Source organism: Sander vitreus, chromosome 10 (genome assembly GCF_031162955.1).
Source record: "Sander vitreus isolate 19-12246 chromosome 10, sanVit1, whole genome shotgun sequence".
Lineage (NCBI taxonomy): Eukaryota > Metazoa > Chordata > Actinopteri > Perciformes > Percidae > Sander > Sander vitreus.
In genome coordinates, this window is record NC_135864.1 from 31270047 (window position 1) to 31289684 (window position 19638).

General features: G+C 41.0%; 1 protein-coding gene across 1 annotated transcript in view; it reads left to right on the forward strand.

The window, feature by feature from the left end:
* Window positions 1–19638, forward strand: part of aff2 (AF4/FMR2 family, member 2) — a 218296-nt gene that overhangs the window by 56168 nt on the left and 142490 nt on the right. Inside the window, exons 2-4 of the mRNA XM_078261117.1 lie at window positions 1493–1613; window positions 13643–14303; window positions 15829–16262. Of these exons, the coding sequence (XP_078117243.1) occupies window positions 1493–1613; window positions 13643–14303; window positions 15829–16262 (1216 nt within the window). The remainder of the gene's footprint in view (window positions 1–1492; window positions 1614–13642; window positions 14304–15828; window positions 16263–19638) is intronic.

The window sequence follows — 19638 nt, forward strand, 5'->3', positions numbered from 1 at the left end:
AAATATGGTGCACCTTTGCAAAAATGGTTCCTGTGTGTGTGTGTGTGGCACTTCAGATACCCAAAATGTATGCACAAGCACTGTAAAAGTTATTCATGAGACTTAGATGACATGTTCAATACTGCTCTCATGTCTTTGTGCTAATCTGGAGCCAGGAGATGACTAGCTTTGTAAAAACAACAATTTGTGGTTTTAGGATGCGTTACATGCGCTAACTATTTCTTTGCCACAAACAGTTGGGTACAGTGACATCCTTGCTTGTCAAGAAATAAGATAGTTAACGCTCCATAACTCCCCCTTAAAACCACAAATTGTCATGTTCAAATTTCGGTTTGTGAATCGAAATTAAATGTGTTGCGGCCTTTGAGGTTGCATTTAGGCAAACTTCTAATTTTGGAGAAAGCCACGCTTGCTGTTTCTCCCTTCCAGCCTTTATGATAAACTAAGCTAAGCTAATTGCCTCTTGGCTCCAGCCCCATGCTGAACCGACAGACATGAGAGTGTGGTATTGATCGGGTATGTGGACAATTATTTATTTGCCCACTGCGCCTTCACATCTCAAAGACACACCAGACCTTTTGCAGCAAATACGAAGACCAACTTCAAACGAAACAACCGTCATACTATTCCTAATACATTTTAAAATCTATTGACCTTGGCTGATCTTGTTTTGAATCAAACAGTCTCCTGCAGATACAGATACAATGCGCAGCAAAGCCATGGGCAATAGGTTTGAGAAAGTTCTGGGTAAAATAAGCGTCTGTAGCATGGGATAAGCACTTTATGGGAGTTTGAAGATCAAGCAGCCTTTACAAATCAAATTTAAGACAGCTGGAGTTCATTCAAAAGTCCAGAGCAAAAATAACTGCTCAAACTGAGTGCTGAGCTGATTCAAAGAGACAGAAAACATTCCATATATTCTTTGAAGCTGTCAGTACACAAACACTTAGGTCACCGTTTATGTCTTTAATAGGGGAGAGATTATCAGGATATTAGTTTCAGGGGAAGACAGCAAGTGCTAGAAGTGAGGTAAATGGAAACTGTATCATATCCAGAGACATGTCAGAAAGCCAGGTTTGATAAGTAGCCTATGTCTAAATATTATTAGTAATCTTACCCAAACCATCCAGCTTCATTAATCATCAACATTATGTATCCTCCGTTGGATTCTTGTTTTCACAGAAACCTAGTATCTTGCTGTCACTTTGAGTCTCATACCAGATTCAGTTTTTCTTCGTATTTTTCTCTTTCTCCCTTGTTTATCAATGTGTCGTATTTGAATTTCAGACTGACATGATTTATTCTGTTATTTCCCTTTACAAAGCTATATCCGCCTACTCCGATCACACAGCAGGAGGATAATTTCAGCCAATGCTCTTTGTAGATCCAAAACTGACTTGTTAGCAACAATCAGTGGGTCTGATTGGTGGCGGGGCAATGTGTTGGCCTCAGCGGGGGATGCTAACAAGCCTTTCTCTTTGTGTGATTCCAGTCATCTGGAGTCGGATCGCAGCGCCCTGAAGAGGAGAGAGTGGGAGAGGAGGAACCAGGAGGTCCAACAGGATGAAGACCTGTTCTCAACTGGATTCAACCTGTTTGGAGAACCTTATAAAGTAAGAGTGGTTGATTCATGCATAGTTTGTAATTAGATCATTTAATATGTCAATAGTTAATCATTTATACATAGTTCAACATTTTTGGGAAATGCTTTCCCTTGGGAAATTGGCTTTCTTTTCCGATAGCTCTATGAAAAGATTGATACCACTCGCATAAAGCAAACTGGGTGTCGAATAAAGACTGGAAGTTTGTTAAAGATACACTGTGTAGTCTTTGAAGTATTTTATTAGCTAAAATCAATTTCTTCATTCATAAATATGTCCTCATCGGTGTAAAATGACCTCTGCCAATGATCTGACTTATCCTCGTAAGCTAAGGATTCCTAATCTGTATTTACATTGGACGGGCAAGTCCAAGGAGGCTTCCATGTCATTCCGCCATTTTGAAAAACTCTAATCGCTGAGAGGGACATAAAGCACTAGCCTACCTGTCTAGCTAACCCACAACACGTTTTCTGAGCCAGCGTCACGTGACAGCGTGAAACGGAGAAGGAGATCAGTGAGAGGCGCTTGTCACTGCCCCCGCAAATGTGAAAGCCTGCACTGGCCTTTAGTTCATAATGGAGGATCATACTTATGCCGAGCCACAGGAGAAGGAATCCTCGTCGCCATAAAAGCGAAAATTGGAAGACATGTTGTCGTAGCTTCTTGGTACATAACGGCTACCGTAGTTGCAACACGCATTTGAAAAAGCGAGGTGCTAGAGAGCACTATTCGTTTGAATGCAAAATGCAATTTCACCGCTAGATGGGAGAAGTTCCTACACATTGTACCTTTAAGGAATATTTACAGCATGTAACTCCACCTAAATCCACAAATTGGCAATTTTACATTTCTGTTTGTGTACATAGTAAATACATGAAAAACAACATCTTGATGATTCAGCTTTATAGGTGTTATGGTGAGCATATTTTTGAACTTTTGAGCGAGCCATGTAGGGCTGTCCCGAACAGTGGTGTTGGACTGGGTGGGGTGGGGGCCTCATGTGAGTAGGGTCCCCCAAAAATATTAGGGACCCATGCCTATGTACAGGGGTCCGGAATTTGGTGCTACGCCCCTGGTCCCGAAGAACATCTTGCTGCTTGTCCATCTACCTTTTTGAGTATTGAGTATTCACCAATAATTAATAACCCATAATGGAGTACTGAATGAAATGTATAATTTGTGTGAAAAATGAAGTAAGTCAAAAAATGTTTTACTAATCTGATAAAAAATTCTACAGGTACGTAGGCCTACTTGTATTGTCTTTGGTGCCCCGTTTTTTAGCCTATATTTGTTAACATTATAGCGAATTGGCACCATTTAAAATAATGCCAAATTAGCTATTAACAGTCCCTCCTTGCAGTGTACCCATGACTGTACAGACAACTATCACAGGATTACTTTAATAAGAACACTTTGAAACATGATGATTCTCATGCAAGTTCTGCAATTATAAGGAACATTGTTTCTTGTCTGTGTGTTTTGACTGAGTTATGACTCCAAGATGGAGTGTGACTTTTGACTCCAAATTCTCCTCAGTATCTTTGGGGTCATGTCTCTCCCTCCAGTTTTTGGCTTTGTCCTGATGAATGTCTATCACAGATCATGTCATTTTCTGATGTTTAAAATAGAGATGTTCTCCGATACTGCCTAAAACGCTAATATCGGTATCGGGAAGTACTGGAGTTTATGCACCGATCCGATACCACGTAATAAAGCCCTAAAGAAAAAATACGTTAAAGTAGTTTATTTATGTTCTTTTTCCGTTATAACTGACTGTCAAACTGGATAATAAAAGAACGTTCTATGGCATTCATGTTTCACAAAGAGTTTAACCTGAGCCAGACTGACAACAAAGATAGAAATCATATCACATCCATACAGGGATAGTATACAGTTCTTAAAACATAATAAAATATATGACACACTAGTATCGGATAGGTACTCGGTATATAATATATAGAGGTTTACTCTTTGACGCAGTGAGCCCAGGTTCGACTCCGACCTGCGGCCCTTTGCTGCATGTCATTCCCCAACTCTCTCCCCTTTCATTTCTTCAGCTGTCCTGTCAAAATAAAGGCCATGAATGCCCCCCAAAAAATCGCAGTCTTTGTGATTTAATTAAGGGCACGAAGCCATATCACGCTTTCAATTTTAGTTTGTTGACATACTTTGCAAAAGCAATGGCGCAAAACAACGTTGATTTAAAATGCAAAGTCCAATACCTCAAACAAAAGAAACGTAACTAAAAGTAAATTTACAGATTAAAAAAACTACTTTAAAAAGTAAAAGTACACAAAAAAACTACCCAATTACATTAATGTGTGTAACTGTAATTAGTTACTTTCCACCTCTGAGCTTAATGTAAGTTATTTGCCTCCCAGCTACGTATACGTAACAACATAGTGTTCTTCTCATCTTACTCGTAAAGAATGTGAATAATTGTATATCCAAGAAGACTATTTCTAAACTTTGAATGTAAAACAACCAATTTAACTGATGTCAAGCAAACAGTAACGGTCTATCAGTTTGAGCCAGGTCTGTAGTACTTTAGTCCGGACTCAAGCCGTTTTTGTCTTGTCTCGGACTTGTCTTGGAGTCGTTGGTATTTGGACTCAGACTTGTCTCGGAGTCGGCCATTGGACTCGCCAAATACTCTAGTTGGTCTCGACCTAAAGTAACTTCCTCCTTCAAAACAAAACTATTGATGAAGCGCACTTGTTCAGAAAACAGGTGTTGGTTTAATTTAATGGTCCCCTGATATACGCCTGGCTGCGTCATATACCTCAATCATCAGGCTTCAATCATTTTCATTTAGGCCACTGACACTATGGATTCTTCAGGACGAGTTCAAGAATGTCATGTCAGGTTTTTAAGCGATACCTGTGTTTCTTGTTAATGGTTACATTTTCCATTAGCGGTCAAGAATGTTCATGTTAAACCAGAATAAAAAGACTCTTGTAATCTAAAATGCGAAGTTGCACTTCAGCCTCATGTGACTTTAGTGAAATTGGTATACTAAAAGCTTTATTCTGTAACTTTTTCATATTGATGAACGTCCGTTACATTCAAGCCATTGCCAAATGAGTTGATACAAAGCTAATGAAGACTATCAGCTCCACACAACTCTCTCTGTATTTCTCAGTATGGCTATGTTCAGAAAAATGTGTCGGTAATTACCTCTTCCTCTCCTGACTCCTTGGCTACAAACAACTGTGTGGAGAAGGAGTGGGGGTGGTGCGCGATCACGGAAGGCTTGTATCATGTGGATGCGCCAACAGTGGTGTTGTCATCACTTAGAATTCCTCATTGGGGAGATAGAAACTACGCACTATAGCTTTAAAGTAAATAATACGGCCTAATTTGATCCTTTCTTTCTCGGTCGGGTCTCTCATTTGGACTCTGTCTTGACTTGGAGTCAAACCTATTTGGACTCGGTCTTGACTTGGACTCAAACTTCTTTAAACTCGGCCTTGACTCGGTCTCGACTAATCCTGGTCTTGGACTTGTCTTGGACTCGACAACGGTGGACTTGACTACAGCCCTGGTTTGCACTAACGTCAGCGAGATGCACACAGCACACAATCATCTTTACAAGCTGGCCGAGCTGTGATTCTTCCCACCGAGTGCTGCTTTCTCCACACAGAGAGCTCTCCCGTTGCTGGTTAGCAGACAGCTTTATACTTCGCTGTTAAGTTTTGATTGATCTCTGCGGGGGGACAATGGACATATCTGACACCAGAATTTCATTTGGGGAAATGGAGTGAATTTATGACATCTTAATCAGTGAGGATGGGCCACTCTCCTCTAAAGCAGCCCACTTTGTGATTTAGGTTCTTATGAAACCCCCTTTGCCTTCTGTAAGCAATCAATTGGACAAAATGATTACTAACCAAATATTATCCAAACGTTTATTGTGTGCCATAATGCACTTTAATGCTGTTTTTGTGGATGATAAAGCTGATGATGGCCTATAGATCATCGCAGACTATTCTAACCATTTTCCTCTCTTGCTCTCCCAATGGTGAGGCCAATAGCTGGTAAGGTTGTGGTCTGTTCTGTTCTATGTAGGGCTGCACAATATATTGTTTTTTTATCGTCATCACGGTATCAACTTGCGCAATATACGCGTTGCGAAAGGCTGCGAAATATCGCGAAAAACACTACGAGAATTGTTGTGTAAGACAAGAAGTCTATTTTATGCAAATGCTGAGCGATGCGACAAAGCGACTGCCAATCGGAGTAAAGGCAGCGTGACATATGTCAGTGGATCGAGTCAAAGAAAATAATGTATATATCTGATATGTTTGGCATTTAATCTCATATATTGTGTTACTTTTTATCGAGAAATAAATACCTTTTAAATCCAAAAACATCGTTCTTGTGACTTAACAATACCTCTGAAGTAACTTTTTAAGACGTGGTTGAAGGTAGCACCGGCGAATTTCTGTTTACTGTTGCCAAGCAACCAGGGTAGGCTAGGCACGCCCAGGAGTGCCCACAAGCGAGTGCATGTCGCTCTCTTTTGTAGCTAATGTGACTGTAGGGGTAGCGTCCATATTTTACAAGTTGGGAGTGAGAACGGGTTGGTCTTGACACAGCGTGTAATCTTTAGTAATAGAGAATCTTTGACTGAATTTCCAAACTGCTCCATTAGAGATCTATATCAGCTTCAGTTCCATCTAGCCTACTGCTCTGAATAAGTGACAAAATAACGCCAACATGTTCCTATTTACTTGTTGTGATTTGTAGAGTCACAGCGTGTACAAAAAACGTAACATGAGACACAGCCATCTTCTAACCATAAACAAACTGGGATCTATATTCTCAGAAAGGCTCGCTGCAAAGCAAATCACTCCGCCCAAGTAGCAGAAGTAGCAGTGCTTCGCTTCTGCAGCAGAGAGGCAGAACTGGGTACACTCTAATATCTATCACGATATTCGACAACGTTATCGCGTATTTTCCTCATATCGTGCAGCCCTAGTTCTACGGTACTTAAGATGCCATCATTTGGTTTCTTCTTTAGCTGAAAGTGAACTAGCCCTGCATTAAGTCCAGGGCACTCGCCTACCCCTGTGTTTGAAATTGATTTTGGTTTGTTAACTCTCCGCCATGCACTTCAACACTTGGTTATGCCGCCAAGTGTATCGACCTTGGGACAGACTGGCTTTGAATCTTGACAGATTGTTTTTAAGTGCTGCTATGTCTGAACACAGAGGACACTCACGAAGACTCTGCTCCAGGACCGGCGGCACATGAGAGGTTGTTGTCATAATGAATCTAATCCTTGGTGCCTTCATACTCCAACTAATTGTTTCCAACTAATTACTGGTGCTGAGGTCAGGGCAGTGTGTGTGTGTGTGTGTGTGTGTGTGTGTGTGTGTGTGTGTGTGGCACGATATGAGGAAAATATCTAATTGCGATTATTTTTGACTGATATTGCAATTGCAATATGATTCACGATATTGAAGGGAAGGATCATGTTTGTATCATTATTCTCATTATCATTGACTAATATTAAATCTTAAAAAATGTAAATGATTATAGTGTGATTTTTGCGAGGATCTGTACCAAACAAAGAGGTTTTCTGTAGGATAGGATTTGTAGGCCAGGACGTCTCTGCAGCACCATAATACTTCATTCACAACGGTTTGACACATATTTTGCCTTTAACAAACAACAAATATTGCAGCTCTCTGCGATTTGGATATTGCACTAGTCCATATTGCGATTTCAATAAAATTGCGATTAATTGTGATTGTGTTTGTGTGTGTGTGTGTGTGTGTGTGTGTGTGTGTGTGTGTGCTGGCGTCACGAAGCTCTGTAGCGGCCTAAACAACTACCGACGCCGCTCAGCATCACGGAGCTTGTAGCTGATGTCATATGACCAGCCAGCGGTCTCCTGGTTTTCGTATGATATCATACGTTTTTAGTGTGCATTACTTTTCGTACGATATCCCATTCTTGAGAATGCGTTGAAAAAGAACATTGATATATTACCTTATAAAGCTGAGGGTCAACACTTATTTACACATCCAGCTGATACAGAACACCATTAGGGGCACGTTCAGACCAGAAAAAACAATCCGGTCATTCGCCGCAGGTTCGTGGTGAGTGTCACTTGGCCCATTTGTGTGACGTCCTGTTGTGTTCTTTAACCCCCCAATGTAGCACAAGTAGACTTTATACTTTGTTATTGTTTTCCGTCAGATCGTTTGTAGAGCTCGACATTTCCAACCGCACTTGAAGGCAGAGAAAAGTTTTTGATAAAGAGAGTTGGACTAGAACGGAGTTTTAGTCTATCTAACCCTTTTCTCATTTTGGATTCTTTCACATTCGCACCTGACAGAGGTGTGATGTCGTGCAGGAGCTTTCTACATCTCTTATTAACGGCGATTAACTGAAGGGAACAATAATCAAAGGTAATACAAATTCAAACAAAACTTGGAGCAATGATGCATCTTATAAGTGACTGGCCCAAAGGGGTGAGTGCATCACTCATAGGGGACAACATGTTTACTTGTTTCATATTCCACCTCTTTCCAACTCATCTTTTTCCTCCATACAGTACACATCCCCAGTTTATCTCTCACTGCTGCGAACCCTGAAAAACGGCTTTGGCACACCTTGCTACTTTCTTCTGCTGATTTATTTGCCACACTAACAATTTCATTTTATTTATTTTTTTCTCCTGAGGGTGTTACTTTACTTGATACAATTCAGTGGATTTACCAAGGCCACTACAACCTCACCGCACTTTCTCTGTGTCTATGTGCCGAATCGGAGACGGTTTGGAACCGAGATGCCCCAACTCAGAGCCATTTTCTGTATCTGTGTCACGGCCACACCTCTTTAGGAGACTAGCGGCAGATCCTGAGTCTATTAATTCCAACGGGAGAAGTGAACGTAAACACAGATTATGACTGATTCTTTCGCCCCCATAGTCACCAAAGTAAATGTTGGACCCATTATTCACAAGCCGCATATCTCCTGAACATTCTGACACTAAAATGACGTTTTTGAGACAGACAAATCGGGAGAAAATTAACTTTGTTCGAGACGTGTTTCTGTCTCAGGACCAAACTTTCGCGAGATGTGGCAACACAGCTAAACTAACGTCAGCTAATGTTTGTGAACGCCCTAACTAATTCCAGTAAGGCTTAATATGTTTTAGCTGTGTAAATATCAAAGGTTGGCAAAAGAAAATATTAATAAATTATACAAAATATAACTTTTATATCGGCCAAAACAGTTACATTTAGGCACCAAAACGACAAGTTAAGTTTAAAAAAAAAAGATTGTGGTTTGGATTAAAACACTCCCAAAGGAACGAGCACGCTTTTCCTGGGTGAAAGTATTTCATTTTTGCACTTCGTCCAAGTGGTGTTGCCGTAGCTAGCAGTCAAAGATGGCGGCCACTCTACACATGCGCGACTCACATCGTGTAGAGGACTCACATAGTGTCTTGACCAACACATTCTCACTCTCCCATAGCGTGAAATATGGATGCTTGGTCATGTGCCTTTGGCGATTGTAAGCCACTCTAAAAGTCTTCTTTAGCGTAAGGACTCTTGGCGTTTGTTATTCACTCTAAAAGTGCGTCCTTTGGCGTTTTGTTTGTTCACGCTAAAAGTGTCCTTTAGCGTCGGGACTCTTGACGTCACTTTTGACGCTCTGGGTCGGGACGTACTGACTGTCATGCGTCACAAGAACGGGGGCAGTTAGGTTTAGGAAAAGATCGTGGGTGGGGTTACAAAATGTACGTTTCTGTGACATGCGGGACAAGAACGGGATACGATCTCTGGTCTCCCGGTTGAAAGTCCTGTGTTGTTTGACCCATCTACCACCCCAAGCAACCTCCTGACGCAGCATTTTGGTCTTTCATACTACTCGCTACCATTGTTGCTGTTAATACTACGCCATCTTACAGTGCCACGGTGCGTTCCGTACAGACGCCGTTTGCCAGCGACAAGTGACTAGCTTGCCGCTGCAACGAGCAAAGCGGGTCAAAATAGACAAGAAGTCTATTTTATGCAAATGCTGAGCGATGCGACAAAACGACTGCCAATCGGAGTAAAGGCAGCGTGACATATGTCAGTGGATCGAGTCAAAGAAAATAATTCAAGATGGCGGAAAACGCTTCATATTTATGTATATATCTGATATGTTTGGCATTTAATCTCATATATTGTGTTACTTTTATCGAGAAATAAATACCTTTAAATCCAAAAACATCGTTCTTGTGACTTAACAATACCTCTGAAGTAACTTTTAAGACGTGGTTGAAGGTAGCACCGGCGAATTTCTGTTTACTGTTGCCAAGCAACCAGGGGTAGGCTAGGCACGCCCAGGAGTGCCCACAAGCGAGTGCATGTCGCTCTCTTTTGTAGCTAATGTGACTGTAGGGTAAGCGTCCATATTTTACAAGTTGGGAGTGAGAACGGGTTGGTCTTGACACAGCGTGTAATCTTTAGTAATAGAGAATCTTTGACTGAATTTCCAAACTGCTCCTTTAGAGATCTATATCAGCCCCCCCTTTATTATTTTTTATCATTGCCGGCCTCTCTCTTGCTGATTTTTTCTACCATCAGTCTCTCGCTGTACCTGTGTATCTATCGTGTGTCTGTCACTCTAGTTCTGTGTCTTTCCCCCTCTCTTTCCCTCTCCAGTATTCATTCTCTCTGTCAGCTATTAAGCTAATCCCTCTTCTAATCCTGTTAAAGAGCGTTATGCTGTTAGCAGCTATTTGGGATGATCTATTCACACACACTTACACACACACACACACACACACACACACACACACACACACACACACACATAGGTATTCATCCTCTCCTTCTCCTCTGTTTTCCATTTTGCCTCTCTGTAAATGTGTTTTCTGTTCCTCTTCAGCCACCAGATCTTTTATTCATGAGATGGAGAAGAGATGAGCTAATTTATTCACAGCTAACTTTGGCTCGCCACGGTGTGTAGTGTTTGTGTGTCTGCACACACACACACACACACACACACACACACACACACACACACACACACACACACACACACACACACACACACACACACACAGAAATTACATCTGTTAAGATTATTTGAAAGCAATTCTCTCCTTTCTTGCATGAATCTTTTGTAAATAGGGTTGATTCTTTGCCCTGTTTCATTTTTTTGGGTATTTTGAATGGTTTCGCTGCGTTATTAGAGTGTAAAAATGAAGGATACAGTGGGGCAAAGAGAGACATGAGAGAAGAGATGAATGATGCTTCCAGTCTCATAGATTTGTGTTGACTTTTTTTTAATGAGCTATCTACCCTAGTCCTCGGGCCTCATCACTGTTTATATATTCGTGAAGCACAGAGATGGACGTAAAGGGTGACCAATAGCATTGATTTATGGAGAAAAAAATGAAAGTGTAAAAATATGGAGATACAAGGTTTCAACATATATACATATATATATATATATATACACACACACACACACACACACACACACACACACACACACACACACACACAGTGGCACCCAAGTGTATGAACCCATGCTAAAGTTGACTAAAAAGAGGAATACAAAAATCATCTTTAGGAAATTGATCTTAATGCCTTAATTAAATTTTTTTTGGAAAAATCCAATCTTTAAGGACACCAATTTTTTTGTGAATGAATAATGTATTGTAAATAAATAAATGTTCTTCCTTAAAATACAGGGGGCATAAGTCAGTACACCCCTATGTTAAATTCCCATAGAGGCAGGCAGAGTTTTATTTTGAAAGGCCAGTTATTTCATGGATCCAGGATACTATGCATCCTGATAAAATTCCCTTGGCCTTTGGAATTAAAATAGCCCCCCCACATCATCACATACCCTTCACCATACCTAGAGACTGGCATGGTTTTATTTCAGTTAGCCTAATAGCTGGTTTGATTTGCACGAGAGATGATTTTATGGAAAGTACCCCATGTCAATGTATTTATTTACAATACATTATTCATTCACAAAGAACGTTGGTGTCCTTAAAGGTTGGATTTTTCCTCATTTTTTTAATTAAGGCATTAAGATCAATTTCCAAAAGATGATTTTTTTTATTCCTCTTTTTAGTCAACTTTAGCATGGGTTCATAAATGTATGAGTGTATATATATATACACTTTACATTCACTGCATTTGTGCGAGATAATGGAGGGTTGTGTACCACTTACATTTACAGACACAATAAGGATTATCTAGTAGCTGAGACGGAACTTCTTCCTCTCAAGCGCCGTTTTTAACAACCAATAAAATAAATAGCCAGATAAGTCTCCTAACTTTTCACCCAATATGCTTTTAAAGCTCTTTCTGATATATACTTTCCACTGCAGCTTAGAAGCAGTAGAAAATGCGATGATTGTTAAAGCCAATTATAGATGGGTTCAATGTCATTAGACCACCTCGGTATCTTTGAAGAAATATGGTGCGCAATTCGTAGTGGAATTTCTAATTTATAAGTGGTGTAATTTATACTTTATAGCAGAGATATTTGACAGGGGGTCCTCAGAGTTACTGCAGGGGGGCCACCAAATAATTGGTAATTTTTTAAGTTTTTTTATTTTTATTAAAATGTGTTAACATGATTCCAACATATTATTAGCAAATATAAATCAGCTTATTTGTGGAATAAAACATGAATGTCTAACACACACACACCTGCTCGCACACACACACACACACACACACACACACACACACACACACACACACACACACACACACACACACACACACACACACACACAAATATATTTATTTAGTTATTGACTGAAGCTGTTTGCATAGGAAAATCATGGATCATGTTCAATAACTGATAATAATTTAGTTGAACCTACAATTGAAGATGTGTGGTTTTAGTCTTCTGACCACAGTGAAAATAGATGTAGTTTGAAAATCAACCCTGACAGCCTCTCACAGATCTGCATGATTGGTGTTAAGTTCCGCTACAATCAGTGCAGGGATTATTCATTATTATTATTATTATTACATGTAACTTGATGCTCTCTCCAGAAATATGACCTAAGATTAGTTAAGCTCCTATTTCCTATGAACGTGCATTCATTATTCATGATTTCATTAACCTCTCCAAATACAGGCAATTTCACCCTGTCATGGAAATTAGATAAAGAGTCTTATTCACTCCTTCTCATTTGTTTCAACCTTTAAACCTATTGCAGCTTTATTTGACAGCCACTTCATGTTACCGCAGGGGTGATTAGCAGAGCACAGGCTGTCAAATACATGCCTTTATGGCTGGATCTATTGATCAAACCACAAACGTTATGTACAATAAAATTAGTTAGTGTTAAGTGTTCGTCATTTGTCTGTAATTCATGATGAAATGAAATTACAGGCTGTAGATCTTGCATAATTCAGACTTGGCCCATGATTAATATTTGCTTCCCAATGTGTTGCTCAGGTAGAAAATAAATGTCAGAGGGTGGTATAACAATCTACTGGTTTTCAGTTTTTTTTCCCCCTCCTCTCCCAAGGCTTTTTGCAGGAATCTGGTTCCACATATAGATCTGCTGAACACCCCTGCTGATTACCCTTGTCCTTTCAAAAACGCCAAATGATCCGAACCGTGTAGTTTCATCATTAAAGAAGCCGTCAATGACTGACACAGATGGTACTCTTGAGCTATTCTGAGGGACGTCTCCACAATAGCACGTAGCAGCGGAAGATGCTGCACCGTCATAGATCAGTGAGGCCCGCACTGTCCTCCATGCCATGATTGCTTGAGAATCTGGGGTCAGGCTAATAATGATTCCTGCCCCATTAATTTTACTGCGCCAGCCTGGACTGGACCCTCTTAAGAGCGACATGTGTTTCATTAATCATTTGGTCCTGATGTCTGGTCAGTGGCCACCCTATCTGTCTCTCACTGTTCCTCTCCGGGTGAATAACGAGGGCCTTTAATCAAGCCTAAAGAAATGGAAAAATGGAAGACTTAATTAATACTCTTCTCTCTCTCTCCCTCCCTCCCTCTTGTCTTTTTCTTGCTTTTTTTTCATTTAGACTAATAAAGGTGATGCGTTGGCCAGTCGGGTCCAGAACACATTGGGCTCCTACGAAGAAATGAAAGACCTGTTGACCAGCCATTCCAACCAGAGCCACTTGGTGGGAATCCCCAAAGGCAGCAACAACCTGCAGACTCCGACCACTTCAACGGCAGAGAGACCCGCCATGGAGCCCCAGCTTTTCAACGAAGCCCTGGGAGGAGGAACGGGTGGATGTGAAGGAGGCGGAGGAGAGGGAGGTGTGGACAAGAGGATGGGGAATTCATCTTCCTCATCGTCAACCTCCATGCAACCTCCCGCTTCGAGTGCGTCGTCAACAAGTGCCACAACGATCCCACATCAGAATTCGAAAAAGTCTCGGAGCTCCATGGACTGGTCAAGGGCAGGCCACGGACAGAGCGCCCAAGGAGCAGGCCTCGTTCTGGGGTTAGCACAGAACGGGCAGGGGCAGGTCACAGCAAGTGCGAGTGGAAGAGGGAAAATGTCTTTATTAGAGGAGCAGCAAATGCAACGTCATGAAGAGCTGTTTAGCTCCCTTAAAGATGAACTTGGTCTAAAAGGGGACTCGAGCCCTTCTTCCTCCTCTTCGTCCTCCTCTTCCTCATCTTCTTCTGGGAGAAGGCACTCTTCGCATCCGTCCAAAGCCCTTCCGCTCCCAGGTAAGCCCTTCACAGAAAGGCTTCAAAGGAATAGGTTGACATTTTGAGAATTGTTTTTGTTGAGATTTTTAATGTCAATAAAAAAGTCAATACCACTCCTGTATATATGTATGCCAAATTGTAAAGCTAGAGCCAGCAGCCAGTTAGACATAAAATAAAAACTGGAAGCAGGAACAAACAGCTAGCTTTTGTCCAGTGTTCAAAAAAAAATCTGCCTACCAGCACCTCTAAATTTTACAAAGTCAATACCACTCCTGTATCTGTATGCTAAATGAAAAGCTAGAGCCAGCAGCCAGTAAGCTTAGCTTTAAATAGCATAAAACCTGGAAGCAGGGAGAAACAGCTAGCTTGGCTCTGTCCATCGTTAACATGTTTTGCCTACCAGCACCTCTACATTTTAGAAAAATAGAAGTTGATACCATTCCTGTATCTGTTTGCTAAATGTAAAGCTAGAGCCAGCAGCCAGTTAGCTTAGCTTAACATAGCATTACAACTGAAAGCATGGAGAAACGGCTAGCTTGGCTCTGTCCAGTGTTGTACCTACTAGCACCTTTCAATTTTAAAATGTTATATCAAAGTGGGCTGATTTTTTAGATGGAAGCAGGCTAGCTGCTTCTTTATGCTAAGCTAATGTTGCATTCATGCAGTGTCGGCAGAATGGGAGGAACAGGAAAACCTCCTGTTATTTAGACATTGAGTGTTCAAGCATTCCAAGATGGTTACCCATGTTCCTAAGTCTTGTAGTCACATTATTCAAATATCCTAAATTAGCTACTTTTTTTACGCAACTGCCAGCGATTTGAGCTTTGCAGCCATTTTGCTAACGTTTGTTGACAAATAAGCTAGTTCTTTTTAACATGTGGTCGCTGTCAGAAATTCTGAATATCTCCATCTCTGAACTACAATTAAGAGGCTGCCATGAATGTTTTTTCACTTGGTCTTTATGATTACAATACAAAACAACACAACGTGAACGTGGCTAATAAGCTAATAAATTGCTGTCTCTAGCTTTATATTTAGCGTAGAGACACAAGAGTGGGCTCTATCTTTTCATCTCTCCTCAAGAATAGGCACATTTCCCAAAATGTCTAACTATTCTTTTAACTGTGGGGAATATCTCAGAATGTGGTTAATTTAACCTGCCATTCACACAACAAAAAGAGGACTTCCTACATTTTGATATGCATGGGTAATCTTTGTATTTGCTGGAGCCATGAGTGCTGATGAATAATTTCACTGAATAATTTTCAGTGCGAAACAGACTCTATCACCTTTTGGGCGGGATTTCTGAAAATAACATCTGCATCCAATGATAACCACATCTTTCAGTTGATTTCTGAACCACCAAGCAACACATAATTTGCTTTGATTGTGATTGCTTCCATCCATCTGGGAGAAAGGATTTTTGGCATTCAACCGTCATTAGATTTTGACAGAGCAGAGCAATATTCTCCTATAACAGGTGTTGTTTTGGTTATTTTTTACTTTTTTTTTTGATTTTTCTCCGTTTTCCTTCTCTTCACAGATGGTGGCAATTTTCGATCTTCCACCATGGACGGTGGCCATTTTAAGTCTTCCACTAACACAGAAAATGGTGGACATTTTAAATCTTCCCCATTAGAAAATGAGACAGGTTGTCACCTCTCTACATCCTCCTCTCCGCTGGCTTCCACATCAGTTCTGACAACGCCTACTCCTGGTCTAACCACTCCCACATCCGGACTGACCACGCCTACCTTCCCACCTGGTAGCCTATCAGGGAAGCCCATCGCAGTCCAGCAGAAGCCCACAGCGTATGTCCGACCAATGGATGGCCAGGACCAGGCGCCTAGTGACTCTCCCCAGCTTAAACCCCCCTTAGTGGCCACAGAGGGATTTAACAACAGTCAGTCTTATGGAGGAAACTCTGGGAATGCGAAGAATAAACTGCCAAAACTGAGTCTCAGCCACGCAGGGGAGGTAAGAGAACAACCACTATGACTTATACTATTACCAGGGTTTCCCCCAGAAAAATTGTTAGGCCCAGTGACAAGTGTCTTTATTTATTTTTTTGACAAGGGCCTGCCTGGGGCCAGTCACAGACCGATGGCAGCATTAATGTAGAGCCCAATAGTTTCTGTGATACCAGAATCATGGACGGAATCGTGAACTTGAGAATATAAAAAAAATAAGATAGATATAAGACAGCTTCCATAGGGCCCTACATTAAGTCAGTGCTTAAAGCTAACTTGAGATTTCAAAATATGACTACGTCTACGTTTCCAAGCGGGCTGCCCCACTGTAACTGCAGTTTAACAAACTTCATAAAAAAATTATTCCCAATGGCTTAAGCCTGGTGGTGGGGGGGCACTAAAGCCTGGTGGTCCACCAGGCTTGCAATACAATGAGGAAAACCCTGATTACTATCCAGATCAAAGTCTAGTAATGAATGGTGGTCGGAACACTAAAACAAATTTCCGGTGAATGCCAGGTGGAAAAAAAGGTTTTGCCAAGATACATTTTCTTTCAAGTGTCTTTTAAAAGTTATTCATGTTTTCCTCCAGCTGAGTTTTAATTTCTCCATGCATTCTAAATGCGACGTACCTAATTAGTTTCAGCAAGCCATGTTGTCTTTAAAGTGCATGGAGAAATTAAAACCCAGCTCCCTTCACCTAATTTCCTCATGCGTAATGAATATGAATGATAAGTGCACCTTTAATTCTTCATTTTGCATTGTTTGAGGATGACAGCTGACATAAAGTGTTATTGTTTAAAACAAATTGAATTGACAGAACAAAGATGTAGACTAATTATTATTTGGATACACTGCCATTTACATAGTTTATTTAATTTAACCATATGCACAATCATATGGTAATAACTTGTATTATTATAACTTTATTCTTAGGAATTGGCACTTAAATTAACCCATTCCTCCTTAACATTATACTAAGGCTATAAACCACACCTACATGGCAAAAAAATAATCTAAAATGTCTTCAGGAGCGTTTGGTTGAGCTGGTTAACAGTGACACATGCTGTCTGTGCTTCTGATGTCGTAGGTTTGAGTGCATGTTTGCATTTTTCGATACAATAATACCAGCAACTCTCTTTTTTTTTTTCCGAATCCATTATTATTTTGTTAAACGATATCATGGTGAATATTCACACATTTGGCTAATTGAAATGTCAAATGAATCTGACAGTACCAAACTCCTCCACAATTCTCTCTCTGACTCACTCACTTAGCTCCCTCTCCTGCTCTCTCTCTCTCTCTCTCTCTCTCTCTCTCTCTCTCTCTCTCTCTCTCTCTCTCTCTTTCTCTCTCTCTCTCTCTCTATCTATCTCTCACTCACTCACTTTCCTTTTCAAAACAGCAAGAAACACCAGGCTTGATGATGATGATGTGTTTGTGTGCTGTATGAAACTGGTTGACAGGCCGAGTAGTCATCCATATCGAGCAAGCCAGCTGTTCCTGTGCTTTGATTGTGTGTGTGTGTGTGTGTGTGTGTGTGTGTGTGTGTGTGTGTGTGTGTGTGTGTGTGTGTGTGTGCACTCCAAATGAGCCCGAGATGGCGCTTTGAGCATATGGCACAACGAGAAGGAAAAAAGCAAAGGGAGACTGGGAGGGTATTATAATGTACTTTACTTTCAACACTTTCTTATGGAGGGTGAGAAAGAGAGTAAGCACAGTCATGGCCGTGAGTGGTTTCCTTTCACTTTGTTTCACCCACACATCCATGGATGCACCGTTATCGCCTGCTTACCACTTAGTTTTCACTCCTCTCATATTTACTCCTGGGAGAATTTATTGGAAGGAAAATGTAAACTCGATGCAGGACTGAGGCAGAGGAAGAGAGGGATATGAGAGAAAAAGGGGAGACTGATTATAGGAAGTGTGTTTGTGTGTGTGGGGAGGGGGGGGTGTAGAGGACGATGACAAGAGTAAGGAGGGAGGGATAGAGGAAGACAATGACTGACTGATTACGGTACCTTATCACTGCTGTATTTGTTCTGGTTAGATGAGTTATTGGATGGGTTCTGTAGCTTAAACGGCAAATGGCAGCAAAACGGAGGATTGAACCAAACAACCAGAGACCAAATGAAAGACTGTGAGAATCCTGCTGCTCACTTTATGGACGCACACAAGGTTAAATGTCCACATATACCCTTTTGATTATTGAATGTGTAAACTGAAGGTTTGGCATCATAGTAACAGGAGTAACAGTGGTTGTCCTGATGTGTCACATAAGTGCAAGAGCAGTAAAATACATTTCTGTGGAGTGAATCAACATGATTGATTTTCCATTTTAACGATTTTCAAATGAGTGCACGTGCCATGAATGTGTTTGAAATACTCAATATTTGGCTCACGGTTCTGTGATTTTTGTGAGTGTGTGTTGAGGTGTGTGCAATAGGCCTTTAAACTAATGTGGAAGCCTTCTGTTAGCACAATAGAACTATTGATTTGAGCCCGTTATTCCCAAGTGTTTGTTGTGTGTGTTTGTGAGAGAGGATTAATTCAGTGTGAGATATGTGAGATTGTAATGTTTAGCTGTTAATACTGTTGTTTCATTACATATACAAGCCACCAACAGCATGCCGATAAGAATACATTATTTTAAAAGTAAAATTAGAACCATAGTTAGAACACGCGTTTAACACTTAAAGGAACATGCTGACCTATTGGGACTTTATCTTATTCACCATAAGTTAACCTAACCCAGAGTTAGATAAGTCCATACGTACCCTTCTCATCTCCGTTCTTTGTCGTAACTCTGTCTGATGCACCCACCGCTAGCCTAGCTTAGCACAGATCCTGGAGGTAACCGGCTCCAGCTAGCCTACTGCTCCCAATAAGTGACAAAATAATGCCAACATTTTCCTATTTACATGTTTTTTTGTATAGTCACAGCGTATACAAATAACAAGGTCACATGAGACGCAGCCATCTTCTAACCGTATACATACTGGGAACTATATTCTCAGAAGGCGAAGCACTGCTACTTGGGCGGAGTGATTAGCTCATCACCTGAAAAGCACCGTTGTTACTCTCTGCTCCTCACCACGGGGCTTCTCAGGTGCTGTGAGTAAATCACTCCGCCCAAGTAGCAGAAGTAGCAGTGCTTCGCCTTCTGAGAATATAGTTCCCAGTTTGTATACGGTTAGAACATGTAAATAGGAAAATGTTGGCTTTATTGTGTCACTTATTGGGAGCAGTAGGCTAGTTGGAGCTGGTTACCTCCAGGATCTGGGCTAAGCTAGGCTAGCGGTGGGTGCGTCAGACAGAGTTACGACACACACGGAGATGAGAAGGGTACGTATGGACTTATCTAACTCTGGGGGATACGGTGAA